Source organism: Cyprinus carpio, chromosome B7 (genome assembly GCF_018340385.1).
Source record: "Cyprinus carpio isolate SPL01 chromosome B7, ASM1834038v1, whole genome shotgun sequence".
Lineage (NCBI taxonomy): Eukaryota > Metazoa > Chordata > Actinopteri > Cypriniformes > Cyprinidae > Cyprinus > Cyprinus carpio.
In genome coordinates this window covers 36,942,382-36,962,675 of record NC_056603.1, presented here as the reverse complement: position 1 = coordinate 36,962,675, position 20,294 = coordinate 36,942,382, and the positions used below count along the sequence as shown (strand labels likewise).

Sequence of the window (20,294 nt, the reverse complement as noted above, 5' to 3'; positions counted from 1 at the left end):
TGTCCCATAAAAGCCACATCTTTATTTTTAATGAGAGAGAAAGGTGATACAAGTGATTGTGTAAAAGTACAGTAAATTTTTCATTTTGTTGTTTAAAGTCCATGTGAGGGCTGTGTGCACTCTCTGGACTGTTGTCTTCAGAGGTATTACTTTGGCTGGACAGACTTGAGGTGAACTTATTTACCCATATTAATGAAATGTGATATATAACAAGTTTAATCATTAGGATGAACACTCAGTAATGCACTGTTAGGCTCTCAACTAATTGAATAGCAATAAATAAATAACTAAATTTTTATTTTTGCAGTGTTTGAATTTGCTCACTCATTTTTATTCAATGCTTTCTCATGCAGTGAATATGCCATCCACTATATAAAAGAATAAGCGTATAGGGTGCAACTTTGGTCACTGTTGTTGCTGTTCTGTTGTTGCAATGTTAATGCTGCAAACATTAACACTTCACCTTTAAACTTTTGAATTGTGGAAATTTTATGACACAACGTCAATAATAATGAAGTGGTCAGACACTTTTATCCAGAGCAACTTAGTCAAGGCCACAAGGGTGATGACTCAAGACTTTGCTCATTACGGTAACGGTAAAGGCTTTTGTGACAGTAGAACCAGCAACCCTTCTTTTAAAGTCACCACACCATAAAGCCGTTTCATAACACATTTCTGCTCTAGAAAATCATCTATTCACACTTATTGGAAAAGGCTATAAGAGACCCTTTTTTCTTTCTTTTTTTTACATGTTCCCTGATACTGCATTTACACCTCAAGGTTTTTACTTGAAATAAAAAGCTCATGGAAAACCAAAGAGTGATGTTTATGGTGTGTGTTTGTTTAATAAAAAACACCTTGACTGGAGAAAAGGGTGCTATAATCCTGAATTTTAATAATAATTATATTCTTTATCCCCAAACTAACTGAGCTATCATCTAATCATTAAAACAAATAGTATATGTTGCTAGATCTTTCTACATGTTTGAGTTGTACATCCTCTTTGACAAAACTTATTAAACAAATGCAGCTTTTTTCTCCCCACAAATGTTTTATATAGTGCCTCCTGTTTTCTTAAAACATGCACCAATCTTGCAATAAATGAGCACACCAATCTGAAAAGAAACCTTTGGTCTACATGTTAATATGTATTCACTTTACAATATATAATGAACTTGAGAAGGCAGTGCAAAATCATAAAAAAAAATCCATTTCGATTTGAGAGAAATTAATGTGTAACATGATTACTCTTCTGAACCATCGTAACTTGGTGTCTTTGTGTTTGTCACCAGTGCCATGGTGTACTTACCACAGTCAGGGCCATCCTTAGCTGACGCAGGGCATGGTGCAAAGTGGAAGCAGGGCCCCCTTCGGTACATCTGTCGCGGGGCCCGTTGCGACTGCACCAGTTGCAGTGGAGTAGCAAGTCAGCCCCAGGCCCATATGCAAAAAATCGGAAGTAAATAAAGTTACGTGAATCATGACTATTCACAAGCTGTTTTATTTACAGTTTATGGAAATTATGTTTCAAGTTTTCAAGTCCATTCATTATCTGTAGCATGCAAGCCACCCAATAATCACAACTTAGTGCTTTGTTACTACAATGTCTTAGCTTTCTGTCAATTTTATGATAATATACAAACAATAAACGTAGAGAGTAGTGCGATAATTCACCTCTGTTCAAGCTGCATATGAATCAATGATATTTTCCTCTTTAATATTTGCACCACGAAATAAATATGAAATTTTAAATGCATGTTGAAAAAAATCTGAATAATTTAATACAAACGAATGTCTCATGAATCGATCAATCAGAGTTTTAAAAAAGTCAAAAGATTGACGGATGCCACAGACTTTTTAGAGGAGTAGGCCTATAGATGTAATTTTCACATTAACTTAACACAATATAACATGATTTTATTATCGTAATTTTGACTTTATTCTTAAAATATTATGACATTAATCTTATTTATTTAGTTATTTTTAAACATGGCACAAAAAAAGTACAGGGATAGGGGATGTTTGGGGATATTTGAATTATTTGTTAATAAACTAATATTTTCTGAGTCAATGTTGCAAAAATGAATTTGACGAACCTGTCACGCAATCTCCTCATTGGAAGTGCCTTTAGAGAGAAACGCATCTTTACGGAGTACATAATGAAAGAGCTTTTGTATTCTTTTATGGTATTACTTTGGCTGGACAGACTTGAGGTGAACTCATATTTACCCATATTAATGAAATGTAATATATAACAAGTTTAATCATTAGGATGAACACTCAGTAATGCACTGTTAGGCTCTCAACTAATTGAATAGAGATAAATAAATAACTAATTTTTTATTTTTTTTTATTTTTTTGCAGTGTTTGAATTTGCTAACTCATTTTTATTCAATGCTTTCTCATGCAGTGAATATGCCATCCACTATATAAAAGAATAAGCGTATAGGGTGCAACTTTGGTCACTGTTGTTGCAGTTCTGTTGTTGCAATGTTAATGCTGCAAACATTAACACTTCACCTTTAAACTTTTGAATTGAGGAAGTTTTATGACACAACGTCAATAATAATGAAGTGGTCAGACAATTTTATCCAGAGCAACTTAGTCAAGGCCACAAAACAAACAACAAAAAGTACAGGGGACAGGGGATATTTGGGGATATTTTAATTATTTGTTAATAAACTAATGTTTTCTGAGTCAATGTTGCAAAAATTAATTTGACGAACCTGTCTCGCAATCTCCTCATTGGAAGTGCCTTTAGAGAGAAACGCATCTTTACGGATTACATTATGAAAGAGTTTTTGTATTTGATTTGAATTATTTAATTTTAAAATAGTAATTTAAAGCAGGTTTTGTTTGATGTTTGTTGATGTTGTGAGTGCACACACAAACATGTAGTCCCTTTACAGTTCCGAATGAGGTATACTCTTACCTTTATGTGCAAAAACACCGGCATATTTTTAAGTTTCCTCGTCGTGTTATTGATCAAACATATGCTCAACTCAATGTCTGCCGCTGCCACTTGGTCGTTCCTTTAAAAAACAAAGACTTGAATTTAACAAACATAAAATGTTCCAAACATATTTCTAAATTAACTTAATAAAGAAACAAAAAGAAATATGATCACTTTGCCATTAAAAACCAAAACTAAACTATTTTAATAGTTGTGTAATGGGGAAGAGAGAGAGAAAAAAGACACGGCATCCAGTCAGACATGGGCCGAGAATTCTCATTAGCTGCTGGACAAGGGCTGGGCCCATGCAGGGCTCTATTTGTTCCCTCGTTTCAGTTAAAAGTTCCCCCCAAACCCCAAACTGCCCGGGCCCATATGCACCTGCTCACGTCCTGATTTTGCTGAGTTAGATATTAACATATTTTGTTGACCCTGGAAAACTATAAACTGGTTCTTCATCTCTGATTAGTTAATCACAATGTTTGTTGGTCAACAAAGATGTTGATCCAGGAACATGTCTTATTTGGTAAAATCGGGTTCTGCATGCACCTGCATACCGAGACGCTATACCACTGTGCACCGCCAAAAGGACGGCCCTGACTACAGTACATTACTGAGCACAAGACAGCTCTATTTTAAGCTTCACATTTATCATACTTCACACATTGGTTGATTCGACATGACTATTTTTTCATTAAGGTACAACATATTTTAACATATATAAAACATATTATTTACTGAGTGTTATTATACAGAGGTGAACATCTTCTGCAATCATGACGTATATAAGGATTTTTTTTTTTTTGGTTTGAACTACTAGGAAGTTAATGGCTTTGGTTATGATTACCACATCCATGTAACAATGTTCACATCAGATCCAGACAACCTGCAATTTAAAATGAACCACATCAACAAACCCTTTTAGGCTTTAGAAACAGATTTTTAAATACATTTGCAACTAGTGGGATTCAGTAAAATTAAAATAAATTGCATTTGTGTCGGTTGAAAACCATAATTAATGGTGAAATAAACCATTGCCTCCATTAAATGCATTTTTGACATCAGATAAGCTGTATTTTAAGTTTGCCACTGAGTAAAACTGTAACGGATCGACTTAAAGACTCAAAGATGAACAAGGTCAAAGGGAAACCAAGATACCAACATTAACGTCCTATGATGATATTATAATATGCAAATAAAAAAAATAAAAAATAAAAAAACTTTGCTAGGCAAATTATATATTATATAGCAAACAACAAATCCCTTTGCACAGGTTTGACATGGAATTTACTCGGTAACCGGTTTCTCAGGTAATTTCTGTTTCCCACGTGTATGTACTTCCCCTTTGAACTTATTGGTTTGTGACATCAACAGTTTTCTTCCGTTTTCTCTTCCTATATAAGTTGACAGTTGAACGCCGTTGTCAGATCATCACACTGTCTGTTCTATATTCCTTTTGCATTTGCACACAAACAGACATGGCTCGTCTAGATGTCACGGAAACTTTTCACAGCATCATGTTTCCTGGGCACATGCATACTAAAGACTCATTGAATTATGCGACAAATTTCCAATTTCAGGACACAGATACTGTAATTGTCACCTACCCAAAATCAGGTAATAATGAAATGCATTTTCTGTGTTCATCTTTAGTCCTTCTTTTAAAGGGTAATTTTTATCTAGGTTATGTATTTAAATTAAAATGGCAAGCTAACTTTTTTCCAAGCAAGATATTATTAATGCCTTTTAAGAATTCATTTCACTTTCCTTGAATCCTTTATTCTTAGGAACCACATGGATGCAGGAAATCATCACTCTAGTTTTGGGTAAAGGGGACCCAACTATTGCCCAAACTCAGCCCAACTGGGCCCGTGCACCATGGCTTGAGCAGTACTACTGTGATGATGTTCTAAAAGCCTCTACCGGGCCTCGTATTATTACTACACATCTGCCTTACCACCTGCTGGCACCGGTCCTGCAACACTCCAAAGCAAAAGTGAGTAGATGGGCAAATCACAAATGGAGTTTTATCACTTTGTTGAATTTTCTTGCAAGTGACAAATGTTTGCCATTCCTCAGGTTATATATGTGGCCAGAAATCTCAAAGATGTGGCAGTTTCATACTATCACTTCCACAAGATGGCCAATTTTCTACCTGAGCCAGGCACTTTCTCTGACTTTCTGAATGATTTCCTGAAGGGTGCAGGTTAGTCAATAGACTAGTATTACCAGTTTGTGTTTGAGCCACTTTCTTTTCCCTTACAAGCTATTAAATCATTTATTGTGAATTTTTTTTTTCTTTTATCAGTGCATTATGGCTCTTGGTTTGACCATGTCAAGGGCTGGACTAGTCACACAAAAGATATCCACAACTTTCTTTACATCACATATGAGGAAATGTGTCAGGTAGGATGACTTTATAAGAATTCATTCATTTGGTAACCACATACAGATGAACTTAAACAAGCAGTTTCAATTTGCAATTTTTTCGATATTATCAGGATCTTCACGGGTCTGTTCAGAAAGTGAGTCGTTTCCTGCAGTGTGATTTAACTGAGGATGAGCTGATCCTTGCTCAAAAGCACTGTAGCTTCAATAGCATGAAGGAAAATACCATGGTGAACTACACTCTCATCCCTCAGGAGATCATGGACCACAGAAAGGGCAAGTTCATGAGGAAAGGTATGTAAATGCTTTTTTGATGTTTGCTTCAATCATTGGTACAATCATTTTTGATTATATATAGTATCATGGTGAAATAATTGAAAATGGAATAGAAACAAATATTTTGACTCAAAAAAGCAAAACGATATTTTAAAGACAACCTGTATGATATAATTGGAAAAACAGATAGTCCAGCTCAAAATTTTGGTTGTTTTAAGTTACAGTTTTTTAAGGTATTTTAAAGGTAATCTAATAAACACTACAATCCCATCTTAGGTAAAGTCGGAGACTGGAGGAACACATTCACTGAGAAGCAGAGTCGTCTTGTTGATGACATGTACTCTTCACAGATGACAGATTCCTCACTGCTGTTTAAATGGGAATGCCCTGAGAAGACTATAAGGCCCTTGATGAACACTAATACTTCAGAATCCCACACTCCCAGAGAGATAGTTCTACTCACATAACCGCTCATCCCTGATAATATTCTTCAATTTACATTTGAAAATGTTTCTAATATTTCACACTGAAATGCCCAGTAAGTGGGTGAGCTAAAGTATTTAATTCCTTTCTGTTTTTTTTTCTACATGGTAATTTAACTTAATTTATATATATAAACCTTCAGCCTGAGACATTAAAAGAGAAATGTAGCATTATTTACATAATATATTACGATTCATTTTATTTATTTATTTTTTTTTTTGTATTTTATGCAATGTGACCTAAGTACTGTAAGTATAGTAAAGTAATAATGTTTGAAGATTAACAAAAACGATATGTATATCAGATAGGTGGAATTATGATGTTAATTTCGTGAAATTCTGGATGTTTGTAATAAGGCAATATAATGAATTTAAGTGTAATTTTATCAATCTGTTTACTTAGTAATATATAATTATTGTCTTGAAGCATAATGATTTATATAAACCTACTTTACAACCTTTGCTCTTGTGCTAACTGTGGTCATTTTGAACCTGTTATCCAGTGGAATTACTCTCCAGCTTTGACGATGTAAAATGGGTGATAAAACTGTGGCAAGCAAAATGCCACTCTCAAGGATGTTCAAACTAGCTAAGCTCATTAGATGTTCGGCATTAGATGAGGCTAATCTAAAAAGCCAGATATTTAAAAAGTTATTTGCTTTAATGAAGAGAGTGAAGTGTTTAGAGGTTGGGTACTGCACCTGTGCTGCACTTCAAATGATTGATGGCACTTGAAATGCATTTGGAAGGAAGAAACAACATTTCTAGCTGTCTGCCCGTCTCTCGTGTAAAAGACATCATGTTATGCTCTGTACAAAGAACTGGCACCATGTGGTGCAGGATTTGTTAAAATTTCCAAAAATTAAAGTCTTGTGGATTTAATATTAATATTTTAACCTTAAGGTCATTGTTTCTTGTTTCAGCTTGTCCAATCAAATGCTCTCTACAATCTGAAACATCATGCCTCTTACATTATAAAAAGATGTTAAAGCTGCATTATTTGTAATTGATCACAGATTTATTGTTTTTTTTTTATATATATATATATAGTAAAACATAACTGATCCATTTAAATTTTATACATAATGTATTTAAAGGTTGTTTTATATAGATATAAAAGAAGAGGACAAGAATGTGGAAAATAGTAGGCAATCTTAAGAACTTACAGAGCTGTAGTTGCGATCTGACACGCTGAGCATATCACATGTGGCATTTGCATTTCGAGCCTGTCTTCTGCAATCTATGGCCATTAGCATTGTAATTACTGAAGAAGGACCTCAAAACAGTCTTGGCAAAGGCAAAGACATTCAGGCCTGTAGAAACATGGTTCAGTGGAAGAGGGAGAAAAGGTAGTACTAACTCTAGACATATAATGTGTGATCTATGGCATATTGTACTGTAACTGCACTAGCATGTAGTGATGTTATAAATAGTACTTTTTTATATAAAGGAAAGTCCCCAACATTTTCTGCTTGGTCCTCCTGTGTCACCTGCTTCAACAGGTTTAATAATTCGCTCCTATGAAAATAACCTTGTTTGTCAATTTCTCTTGCATTTTGTCATGTCCTTTAATGCAACTGAATGCAATATTTGGGTCTTTGCTCTTTTACAAAAGAAGTAAGAGAATGAATCAAATGTCTTCAACAGCAGATTTAAAGCTGCCCTCAGGAAGATTATTTGTTTTTAAAAAATGAAATTCATTATATAGTGAATACAAAAAAAAAATGAAATAGTATTTTTTCAGGTCAGATTTGGTGAGAAATTGCAGTCTCAAATAATTAGTTCTTGCCTGTTTTCATCATATCCATAAACACAGTAGAAAATCTGTAGAAGAACAAAAACAATCATCACAAGACTGAACTGACAGAATGACAGAGGGCAGGTTAGAACAAGCAAAACACCCTGATACTGAAGAGGTGCAAAGCATACATATAGAGTGAGTGTAATAATGACAAAATATAGAACAGGTGCAACTGGGTAGACGTGACTGATAAAATAGGGCAACTAAAGCTGCACTGGCCCAACGAATCAGGGAGCCAACTTATGGGCAGTCACCTGAAGCAGCAGGTCATTGGTAGAGAGCCATACCTTTTGTACACAAACAGAGTAGCCTCAGTCCTCAGTCGTTTTAACCCGTGAAACAGACATTTGTTCCCTATTGCATTTCACATCATAGACCAGTATAGTCACTAGTGAAAGGTTTGGGACTGGGTGACCTCTGATGGTGAGAAATGGCCTAAAAGGAGTCGGTTTTTGTGATTTACCCCTGTAGAGAACATCAGAAAGGAGTCACTTTATCTGTCATATTTTTTATTTATTTTTTAAATTCTCAAAACCTATTTTTCTCCTCGTATGAAGATAATTCACAGTAAAATTATACACCTACACTAGAACTAAGAGGTTATGTAATAGTTAATAGGCAGTGTTGTGTTTTAGTAAGAGTTTTTTTATTGACCTGGAGCCAGATTACTGGGAAAAGCCTTCTTACGAAATGAGTTCTTAAAGTTGTAACATTAATTCCAAGAAGTTTTTAAGAATGTTCCTCGGTGCAATTCTTGAAAAATTCTTAAAGGGTTAGTTCACCCAAATATTAAAATTATGTCATTAATGACTCACCCTCATGTCGTTCCAAACCCGTGAGACCTCCGTTCATCTTCGGAACACAGTTTAAGATATTTTAGATTTAGTCCGAGAGCTTTCAGTCCCTCCATTGAGAATGTATGTACGGTATACTGTCCACGTCCAAAAGGGTAATAAATACATCTTCAAAGTAGTCCATGTGACATCAGAGGGTCCGTTAGAATTTTTTTGAAGCATCGAAAATACATTTTGGTCCAAAAATATCAAAAACTACGACTTTATTCAGCATTGACTTCTCTCCCGGGTCTGTTATGAGCGCGTTCACCTCACATCCGGTTCGCGAACGAATCACTCGATGTAACCGGATCTTCTTGAACCAGTTCACCAAATCGAACTGAATCGTTTGAAACGGTTCGCGTCAACAATAAGCATTAATCCACCAATGACTTAAGATGTTAACTTTTTTAACATGGCTGACACTCCCTCTGAGTTCAAATAAATCAATATCCCGGAGTAATTCATTTACTCAAACAGTACACTGACTGAACTGATGACCGAGCCAGATAACGAACGAAACATTGACTCGTTCTCGAGTCAAGAACAGGTTGCATCGGTTTTTCGGATCACCGGTAGTGATGGGAAGTTCTGTTCTTCTCCGCGAACCGGTTCTTTCGGACAGTTTGATTCAATAAACCGGTTGCCGAAAACGGTTCACCAGTTCTTTTTTGCGCTCGACGTAATGACTTCATTGGCGATGATTGCCCTTGATTCAAGCCTTCGGTTTACCCGCGCTCATAACATTAGCACAGAATCGGTTCAGAATCAATCACCAAAAGAACCAGTTCAGTTCAGACGCGCTGTGTGTCAGTCTGAATCACGCATGCGCAGTATCATCAGCTCCTCGGTTCTCGAATCGGACGCGTCCGACAGAAACGGTTCTTGACTCGAGAACGAGTAAATGTTTCGTTCGTTATATGGCTCGGTTCAGTCAGTGTACTGTTTGAGTAAATGAATTACTCCGAGATATTGGTTTATTTGAACTCAGAGGGAGTGTCAGCCATGTTAAAAAAGTTAACAGCTTAAGTCATTTGTGGATTAATGCTTATTGTTGACGCGAACCGTTTCAAACGATTCAGTTCGATTTGGTGAACTGGTTCAAGAAGATCCGGTTACATCGAGTGATTTTGTTCGCGAACCGGATGTGTGGTGAACGCGCTCCTAACAGACCCGGGAGAGAAGTCAATGCTGAATAAAGTAGTAGTTTTTGATATTCTTGGACCAAAATGTATTTTCGATGCTTCAAAAAATTCTAACGGACCCTCTGATGTCACATGGACTACTTTGAAGATGTTTTTATTACCTTTCTGGACGTGGACAGTATACCGTACATACATTCTCAATGGAGGGACAGAAAGCTCTCGGACTAAATCTAAAATATCTTATACTGTGTTCCGAAGATGAACGGAGGTCTTACGGGTTTGGAACGACATGAGGGTGAGTCATTAATGACATAATTTTAATATTTGGGTGAACTAACCCTTTAAGAAGTTCTCAAAACACATTCTTAAAATTGTTTCTTATGAAGAAAGCGATAGTTCAGCACTATTCGACTGAATAAATGTCTGTTCTTGCTGAAGATATGATCTAGCTGAAAAACACTTCAAAGGTTGCCTGTTTTATGCTGTCTGAATATTACTGTAATGTGTTATAGCAAAAGCATCCTGTGTTTAGGTGTGTTCATATGTTCTGAATACTGCCAGGAAGTTGCTTCATAAATAATCATGACTGATCATTGTTTGCATTATCCGTCATTGGTGTCACTTTAGAAAACTTGTGAAATAGCCCAATAAATTTACTAATTCTTGAAATAACCCAATAAATGCATTAAATTCTTTAACTTTAAGAAGTTATTTACTATGATTTTTAAGAAGATTATTTTCAAGAATTCGAATCTTATTTCTTAAGAATACATTTATTTTTTTAGAATGTTTTGTGAATCCGGCCTCTGACTCCAGAGTTTGTATATGTGATGTGTGAGTTTCGCAACTGTATTTGATTTAAATATTTTCAAGGTTGAGTCTAATACATTTAGGACATACACACACAAAAATAATCTGTTCACTCAAATTAATTGAGATGCTTGGTGGAAAACAGAAAAACTTAATTCAAGATTAAGCTAAGCTGTGGTTTATGTGCAGTATGTGCAGTTATTCAGGAGCAGTCAGGATTTTCAGGAAGTGTATCAGTGATTTAATCTTCTCTACGTGCTTCTTTGGTTTCAGAATGATGGGCACAAGATATGTGCTTATATAACCTTAGCAGCTCCACTCTTTAAGTGTTCTTTACAAAAGGAAAGCCTATTTGACAGCACAAGGTGGAAAGTAACATTCTGCTGCAGAGCTTTACATTTTTAATAACTAAAATGGTACAGTATGTGATGTGCTTTCTCATGTTTGCTTAGATACAAAAATGTACACAGTAAAGTAATAAACCATTTGTATGGAATGTGCTGTAAAAAATTATTGACCTTTTATTACACAATTCAGTATGACATTCAATATTATTATTTTTATTATTCAATACATTCAGTAGGAAATTTGTCTTTTTGATGTCTGTGAAATTTCAGTTTTATACACATTAATCAGCAAATCATATTTAATTTCTCCTAAAAGAAGCAAGCTTGATTTCTTACAGAATTGACACTTCTTTTTTTTCAGTTTGGCTTCAAATATTGATTTAAATGTTCTGACGATAAATTTTTGTTCAGACAACAGTAAATAGTGCAAAGTACAAATGAGTGAAATAAATTCATATTTATCAAGCAGTTGTTTCTGCATAAAGATCACACTACTGCTGCTGTGAAAACATGTGACTTATGAGTGAAGCACGCTTTGCTAGAAATTCTTGTGAATCACCTCTCATGACACTATGAATCCAGGGCAGGTAGGCAGAAATCTTTGTGTAGACAGCGTGCTCTTCTACAGAACAAGCCTTGTCAAAGGAGAGGATTCCCGCAGCATACACTGTTTTGGTGTTGGGTTTCAAGAATGCAAGAGCACCGCCTGCATCACCGAAGCAAACGTTTTCCTGGTGCTTACTGGGTCCGGTGCAGAACTGTTTGTCATCCACGTTTGGTGTACTTGCAAGAACCTTTGATTGGTATTTACCCTTGCATGAACGTACAGGCAGTGAGAGAAACTTGAGTACAGGGGCAGGGGTAAAAAGTTTGCCCCAACCCCACCCTGCGATGATGCCTTTCTCTTCTTCCTTTTCTTCCTGGTTATCTCCAATCTCAGGAAGTGGGATGGGCATTACAGACTCATTAAATTTGACTGGCTCCTTCAGTTTAATCAGAGCAAGGTCATTGTCCCATTCGGATATGTTTTGAAATTCTGGATGCAAAAACACCTGCAAGATAAAACCATGTCAATGATCAACCATATTATGCAACAATTACCTCCCCTTTATCCATTTCTTAATCTTCTGATACACTGCTCCCAAAAGTGTCTGGAAAATGAAGCCACTCTTGAAAGGCATTCATTTCATTGCATTATATGGCACCAAATTTGATATTTTGTTAAATAAGTATCTAAGTGACACTGACATTCATGCAAGCATAGCTTCCAAATAAGTTTTAGGGTCATTGTACTGTATGTTATCTGCATACACAAAAGGGCTTTTCACTCTCCAGCCTGAAATTTGGCACAATTACTTGGGGTCACCTTGAATAGTAATCTGTCCAACTTTGAAATCTCTAGGACCAACTCTATAACACCACCACCAGTTCAAATATACAATATTCTTTTGGTTATAACTTTTGAATCCTTTGTCCTAAAAATTCACCTCATTACTCTTCTCATGCTGATCATATTCAATATCATATATTAAGACACTGTCCATTACAGTAGCTGCCAGTAGTTGAAATATACTCTGTTCATTTTTTCCCTAATATATATATATATATATATATATATATATATATATATATATCTATATATATATATATATATGAAATGCTTTGACATACAGGATCAGCACAGGCATTGACAGTATGTACTGAAGCCACCTGAGAAGTTTGAAAACAGCACCACCTATCGTTCCAAAGATTTTTAAGCTATTCTTTGTACTGTAGCACTTTAACCATAAGTTAAGTTAGCTTAGCAATATGAACAGTGATTGATAATGGTTTTGTGTCTTTATATGTTTATACACAAATATATGGTGATTATGATTTAGCAAATTAGCTTGGTTCGGAATTTGGTGGGTTGCGTGGATATTTACCTTTTCCACAGATACTTCTGTAGAGGCGTTTGCATGAACACGTTTGCTGATTCCAAGATAGACTTTTGGAATAAGTGGTTCTTTTCCTCTTGTCTGGGTTTGATTCTTTCCTACAAATAAATTGCGGCCAGCAGTCAGTACCCACTGCTCAGCTATCAGGGCTCCTCCAGCAAAACCTCCATCCAGTATGTTCTCACTGAGGTACACCATTGCCTGCCAGGGGACGGATGCGGTCAGTAATCCCCCCACCATTCGTTTGGGGCGTAGGGCTGAAGTCCTGTGAGCTGTATAAATGAGAATGAGATCTCTATTAAGCAGCTGTTGATAGTAATTTTTGTGCTACAGCTGAACATAACTAAAAAATGCATATTTGTAACACATTACATGCTTCACAACTATATTTAACATTTTCTGAGAAAAAAAAAAAAAGATGTCAGTGGTGCTTGGTAAAATTTTGTTTATGCTCCTGTTAAGGTTTTCACAGTCTTTTTAATGTTACAGAGCTTTTGTAAATTGATAGGATTTTGGCCTGTATAATATAGTAACTACAAACTACATTTTGGTTACACTGCAGCCAATGACACAACTGTTTTATTGAAGAATCAAAAATACAAAAATGGTGTGCACATCCCAAACATCCAGATAGGACGCAGGTGCAAGACAACTGAATGATACAGACAAATAAAGAAGTGTGAAGTCTGCACACTGAAAATTACTGCTCCAGAAGAATTTAATCAAGCAACGTTTCGACCTTCAGGTCTTCATCAGGCACAATGATGTGCCTGATGAAGACCTGAAGGTCGAAACGTCACAATTGTTTTATTACAATACATTCCATTAGCACTTTACTGCTTTAACTGGAGCTGAGTATTGGGTCATGTCTGATAAGGAGCGTCTCTGTTACCAGAAACATGTTCTCTGACGCTATCCAAAGCATTTGGCAGGCAAGTAATAGTGCCCAAGAGCAGCACAGCGACAGATAGCCTTGAGACAAAAAAAAAAAGATCATCAACGAAAAATAATCTGTACTTTTCAGAGGAACATATGTTTGAACAGATGTTAATTTATAATGCATTATGCATTGCAGTGAAATTGAAATTTGAATGGTAAATTATGCAGTACTTGATCATAATTTGAAATATAATTTTAATTTTAGGAAACAAAACAGAAACTTACCACCTCATGATGAAAATGTATTGCAAAAGGAGCTGTCTTGTATTGTATTGTGGTCGTTGAGGCTCTGGCATTTATATGAGATTGATACACCTAAAAAAAAAAAAAAAAAACCTCATCTAAACTCACGGATTACCTAATCAGGGAAATTTATCAGTGTTTGAATGTTGACACTATCCAGGTTAAAGGTAGACAAGAGGTTAAGTTAGCAAAACTTTCCAAAGCCAGCACGTAGGTCCTACTGTTCAGTTTGCATTTGAATAACAGACAACACTTGTGTGATTTTGTAATCCCACAAAAAAAAAACAAAAAAAAAACAAGAACAGGAAAAAAAGAAATAAAATATTGGCAAAATGATGCACACCTTAGTTGAAATACAGATTCATCATATGACAGTGCCAGTAAGTACAAGTTTTGTAAACCCCAAAATCAGGGTTTTGCAATGTGCAAAACAATGTTGCAATAAGATGTAATGATATTAAAGAGATTGAGGTTAAATAAATAAAATAATGTTTTTTGACTACTGTAAAGAATAAAATACATGAAATTCCAGAAGCAAAATATGGACATCTTCTGCTGAAAAATTACATTTGGCCAAAATGTTTGTTTGTTTTTTTGTTTTGTTTTTTGTGATAAATTGATTTAGATTTTTTAAGTTAATATTTTCTTGTTCTTCATAGACTCACGTGTTTGTAGATTTCTGAAAGTATTAGTATAAGCTGCATTATATAGTATTTCCACACATTTTATACTGTTTCTCCACTGTTATAGCAGTCTGCACTTCAGATATATTTTTTGAGTAAGCTAAACTAAACTTGTGCTCTAACATTAATGTGATTAGTGCATTTTTTACATGTATTTTCAAATGTAATCCATCTTGACTTTATTGAAGGTGAAGAATACTCAAGGAACACTATGAATGTATGAATGCTTTTGTTTTACTCTAGACAAGTATAATACAAATGATGACTCCAAATCATTCTCTTCACCATCATTTTACGAACACATTTTGTAAGCACAACCATATTACCCAAGAATGTGGTAATGCAGTCTTTAGAGTGAACACATCATTAACACAGATTACATTTCCTGGCAACACTAGATAGAGGAAACAGATAGATAAAAGATAAGAAAAATAGATTTGTATTTGTAAATGTAACTAATGTAGTAAAGAAATGAAATCTCACTGTGAAGTGTTTTTTAATATTTCTCAAGTCAGAAGCTATAGTGCAGAGAGTCCGTTTTTAATACTAAAAGTAGGTAAAAAAAATTAAAATTAAAAATTAAAAAGTGTGTTTGCTCTCATTTTCAGCCTAGATGGAGACAACTGAAATGGACTTGTTTCAATTCCACATGAGCAGTTTTTAATAAGTACTTGCCAATTAGTTGCATGACACCCTGCAGTGCTTGTGCAGTAGTGTAGTGGTCAAAATGTTTAGGACAGATAACTGAAATGTTTTAAATGTAATGAATTATTAATGACATGCAGTAGTCTATGCCATCTCACAAGTGTATTAGAGATGAAAGTGGGTCATATCTGCCGTCATTAGCCTGCAGCCAAACTCAAAATATAACCTTTCAGCTCTTGCTGAAGACCTTACTGCTATCATAAATGACTTATGAATTATGAAAATTAACTTTAATTTTAAAAAAGGTTAAAAATTCTTTACTTCAAGTTATGTTATCATCAGTGATGGGCAACATAACTTTTAAAAGTACATATTACATTATTAATATTCCAAAATGTAATTAATCTTAATTTGCTAAATAAATAAAACTACCTCAAACACTCTCAGCTTTACTTGAAAATGTGAAAAATTATCAAAGAGATATGGCCTCATTGACAGAGCTTGGGAAATGCACCCATTGTGCAATCCCCTTAATGGCGCTTGCCAGCGTCAATGTTTTTGACCAATATTTATTTTGGGGACTGGCAGAATGTGTTCATACATTTTGCCAACAGGAGAATGGAAAGTACACATATGCCTAGTCTTAATAGGATTACCTTAACTGGCACATATACGATTTTTATTTTATTTTTTTTATTTTTTCAGTCCTGTACACATTTCTTTTTGGATGCTAAATGCAATTTGATACCAGAGAGGAGAGGTTGTTAATCATTCATGATATTAATGTCTAGCCCAATTTAGTCAGTTAGCACTTTTTCATTTAATCTTTAGAGAATAATGCAAGTGCATTATAAGTTGGCTTTCCCTTACTTGGACAAAAATCATCTGGTCCTGCAGGAGGAACTCTTCTAGGATTACATTTAAATATGCACAGCTTTCTGATTCTATTTGCATATTCTATTAAACACACAGATTAAGAGCTGATCTGAGGTCCTGAAGCTTTGCATCCAGTCTACGTACCATCTTAAGGCTTGGACGGGACAAAGCAAAGCTAGGACTGGGTCTGCCTCCGCCTGAAGGAAGTAGTGGGACCCTTGGGCACATAGCCGAGCCGGGGCCTCAGGATTACCTAGGAGTCAGCCTGCCCAAACTCTAGGCATGATTCGTCACCCTTGTTGCATGCAGGTCCCCTACCCTCTTGATGGAGGCCAGTGCAAGCAGGAGCAGAATCTTCATTGATATAAACTTCAGCTCAACTGCCTGCAAAGGCTCAAATGGGCCCTGCTGTAGCACTAGAGACACGTCCCAAGAGGGTATAGAGGGGGGCCGGGAGGATTTAACCTTCTGGCCCCCTTAAGGAACCTGATGACCAGGTCATGCTTCCCTACTGACTTCCCTACTGACTTCCCTTCCACGGGGTCATGGTAAGCAGCAATTGCATTAACATAGACTTTAAGAGTGTAGGGAGGCAACCTTCACTCCAACATCTGCTGCAAAAAGAACAGCACGACTCTGATCAGGCATCTTCGGGGGTCTTCTTGATGAGAAGAACACCACTCGATGAACAGGTTCAACTTCAAGGCTTAAGCGTGTCTTATAGATGGTCCAAAGTGATGGTGTCAACTACCCCCTTGGGTAGGTCATCTAGAACCTCCGTGTCCTGTCCAGGGACTAGACATGAAGTTTCCAGAGGTCTGGACTCAGGGTGCCCCATCTCTGAGTCAGTAGATCCTTCCTCAGAGGAATCTGCCAGGGAGGAGCTGTGAGCATTAGTTCTGGGAACCAGGTCCGAGTGGGCCAGTGAGGCGCCACAAGCAGGACCTGCTCCTTGTCCTACCTCACTGAGGGAAACACATACTTGCGCAGACCCCGCGGCCAGCTGAGTGCCAGCTGGACCTTCTGGGGATGGAGCCTCCATTCTCCGGGGAGCACAGCTTGTGACAGCTCGTCAGCCGTCGATTGTGCAGTTCCAAAATATGAACGGCACGCAGCGACCTGGGTGGGTGGAGGCAGCAACTGCCCGCCAGGGCAGGAGGTGTCGGATCACCTCAGTCTGCTCCTGTGCAGCCGTGAACTGCTGGGCCATGTTCTCGACTACATTGCCGAAGAGGCCGGTCTGGGACACAGGGACCTTGAGGAACCAAACTTGTCAGCATCCCTCATGTCGACCAGACACAGCCAGAGGTGACGGTCCTGGACCACAAGTGTGGACATCGCATGACCCAGGTCACTCGCAGTGACCTTTGTCGCTCGAAGCACAAGGTCAATTGCGGTTCAGAGCTCTTTCAGAACTTCAGGATCATGACCACCTTCCTGCAGGTCCCTCAGTGCTTTAGCCTGAAGAACCTGCAATAATGCCGTAGCATGTTAGGTGGAGGCATCTTCTCCACTGGCCATATAAGCATTGTCGGACAGACCAGACGAATACCTACAAACCCGAGAGTGAAGGCACATTTTCCCCGCCGGGTGGAGGTGATATAAGGACACAACTGTATCGCAACTGACCGCTCCACCAGGGTGACCCCCGTATACCCCCAAGCGGCACCACCATCAGGAGTGGTGAGGGAGGAGGAGTTAGCAGGAAAAAGGTGCCTTCCATGACCTGGTAAGCTCCTCATGCACCTCTGGAAAGAATGGCACTGGGGCGGGGAACTGAGAACCAGCGTGGACCACTCCGAAGAACCAATCATCCAACAGTGAGGGCACGGGACAGGGTGGAGACCTCCACTCAATCCCTACTCTCACGGCAGCCCAGGATAGCATAGCCGTCATATACCAATACAACACACAAATTTCCACAGTCCCGGAGGGCAGCGGCGCAGCCGAATCTTCCTCTCCAGTAAGCTCTGGCTCACCCTTCGATGCAGCGATCGTCATCCAATCTTCGGGAGGTGCGCCAAAGGATTCTGTTGGTATGCTCCTTGTAGAGGGCCCAACACGTTCCTTTGGCACCTTAACTGGTTGCGGAGTTCAAGAGGAGTGAGGGGCCCCGATGGGTTGGTTCCCTGGAGGGTTTTCCCATCACTGTTACCCTCAGACCGCCAGTGCTACTGCCTGAAGTAGCCCCAGCCTAACTGCCACCATGATGAGAACTAGATCAAGGCAGAGGCAAAGAAGCTCCACCCCTTTTGACACAACAGAGTTTGGTCCGCAACTCTGAGATGGTCATCTTCCTGCAATGAGAACATGACTCATCCACGAATGCCACCCCAATGTGCTTAATGCCCAGACACATGAGGCAGCAATCGTGGCCATCACCCGACGCCAGGTAATGACCGCATCTAGAAATGCATAGCTTATACGTACGCAACTTTGAGTTGAATGCTCCCGTGAATGCTCTTTTAGAGAAAAAAGCTCTTTTAGCGTGCTGAAGCAGACTGGGGAAATGGCCGTCTGCAACACAAATAGGGGGTAATGCAACCTGATGTGTGCAACCCACTCGACATAGGAAACCACCACAGCTGAAGCACCATACCGCCAACACCAAGAGTTCCAAAGAGCGTACTGAACTTGTTCAGTCTTCTTCTCTCTGTAGAGTAGTCTGGAGCAAAAACAATGTGATCGCTCGGCTCCAAAGTGAAAAGCTGGTGTACGTTGCACCTGCTGCCTTTTTATGCTCACGCTGTGATCAGCGGCAGCTGGATGCAATCATCTCATGCCAATGTGCATTGGTTCGTTTAATTACACTTGAAGTGGATTGGTCTCTCTAAGCGACATCCCAATTTGTCGGTCAATAACAACATGATGTCAAGAGTGATGTCTGAAAGGGAACTGATATTAATAATAAATACTGTTATCATCTCACTGATTTACATAACAAGCTCTCAGAATTTGCTTACTTTTTGGTCATATAAATATCAGCAACTGCACCAAGGTGCATTAAGGTGTTTTTGCCTCTATGAGTATGGGCTCCATATTGTGCTATATATAGTATGAGCAATAAAAGCCTGATGTATAAAAAATATATTCAACTAAAAAAAACACATGCTTTTTTCACTCAGAACACCTTAATAAATACATAGCAACTCCCTAGCATCATAGCACTACATTCTTTGCATGCATAAACAGCACTTTTGTGAAAAGAGAAAAATTTGTTCTTTAAGAAATCTATTTAAAAAGAACATATGCAAATGTTTCATAAGTAATTTTATTAAGAAGGCTTGATTAAATATTTAATGACTGTGGCGACATTCAGAAGAAAAAAAAGTTGAAGGCCATTATAAACAATGCAATTAACAATATAGCCTCATTTGGTGATTAATCCACTGGTGACATGTACATCCATTCAAAACATTTGCATTCAAGCTTTCTTTTAATTTTCAATTTTAAATGTAAAAAATAAAATAAAAAAAATAAATAAATGCCCCCTACTGTATCTGTAGGTGTTTTGTAGGTGTATTTATGCCCGTGTGTATTTTTTTTTATGAATGCTGTGGAAGAAAAATATATTGTAAGATGAGGTGAACAGAGAGTGAATGAGGCAGTGGCCTTTCTGCTGAAAAACAATAATGGGTGTGCAAGACTCGAGCCAGTCAGGATCCATTGATTCACAGCAGCTTATCTGAGGTTGACGAAAGTGGCCGTCTCATAGCAAATGGACCACTGTGAGGAAAGAGAGAATAACACACTGAGAGAGAGGAGAGGAGAGTGGAATGCATATGTAACTGTAATGCTTGAGCTTGCAGCTGTGTTTGAGAGAAAGAGAGTGAGTGAGTGAGAGAGAGAGAGAGAGAGAGAGAGAGAGAGAGAGAGAGAGAGAGAGAGAGAGAGAGAGAGAGAGAGAGAGAGAGAGTTTTAGACAGACTAGGTCAA

General features: G+C 37.6%; 2 protein-coding genes across 2 annotated transcripts; one reads left to right on the top strand and one right to left on the bottom strand.

Moving 5' to 3' along the window:
- The first annotated feature begins 4,370 nt into the window (after nucleotides 1-4,370).
- sult5a1 (sulfotransferase family 5A, member 1) lies at nucleotides 4,371-6,561 on the top strand. Its single transcript, XM_019089659.2, has 6 exons — nucleotides 4,371-4,570; nucleotides 4,741-4,949; nucleotides 5,033-5,159; nucleotides 5,262-5,359; nucleotides 5,455-5,635; nucleotides 5,894-6,561. The coding sequence occupies exons 1-6, from the start codon at nucleotides 4,432-4,434 to the stop codon at nucleotides 6,082-6,084; spliced, it is 945 nt and encodes a 314-aa protein (XP_018945204.1). The 5' UTR covers nucleotides 4,371-4,431; the 3' UTR covers nucleotides 6,085-6,561.
- Nucleotides 6,562-11,186: 4,625 nt separating this feature from the next.
- Nucleotides 11,187-14,227, bottom strand: LOC109073557 (haptoglobin). The gene is made up of 4 exons (XM_019089660.2): nucleotides 14,137-14,227; nucleotides 13,865-13,944; nucleotides 12,961-13,244; nucleotides 11,187-12,087 (listed from the first exon to the last, which is right to left on the bottom strand). The coding sequence occupies exons 1-4, from the start codon at nucleotides 14,205-14,207 to the stop codon at nucleotides 11,527-11,529; spliced, it is 996 nt and encodes a 331-aa protein (XP_018945205.1). The 5' UTR covers nucleotides 14,208-14,227; the 3' UTR covers nucleotides 11,187-11,526.
- Nucleotides 14,228-20,294: the final 6,067 nt, after the last annotated feature.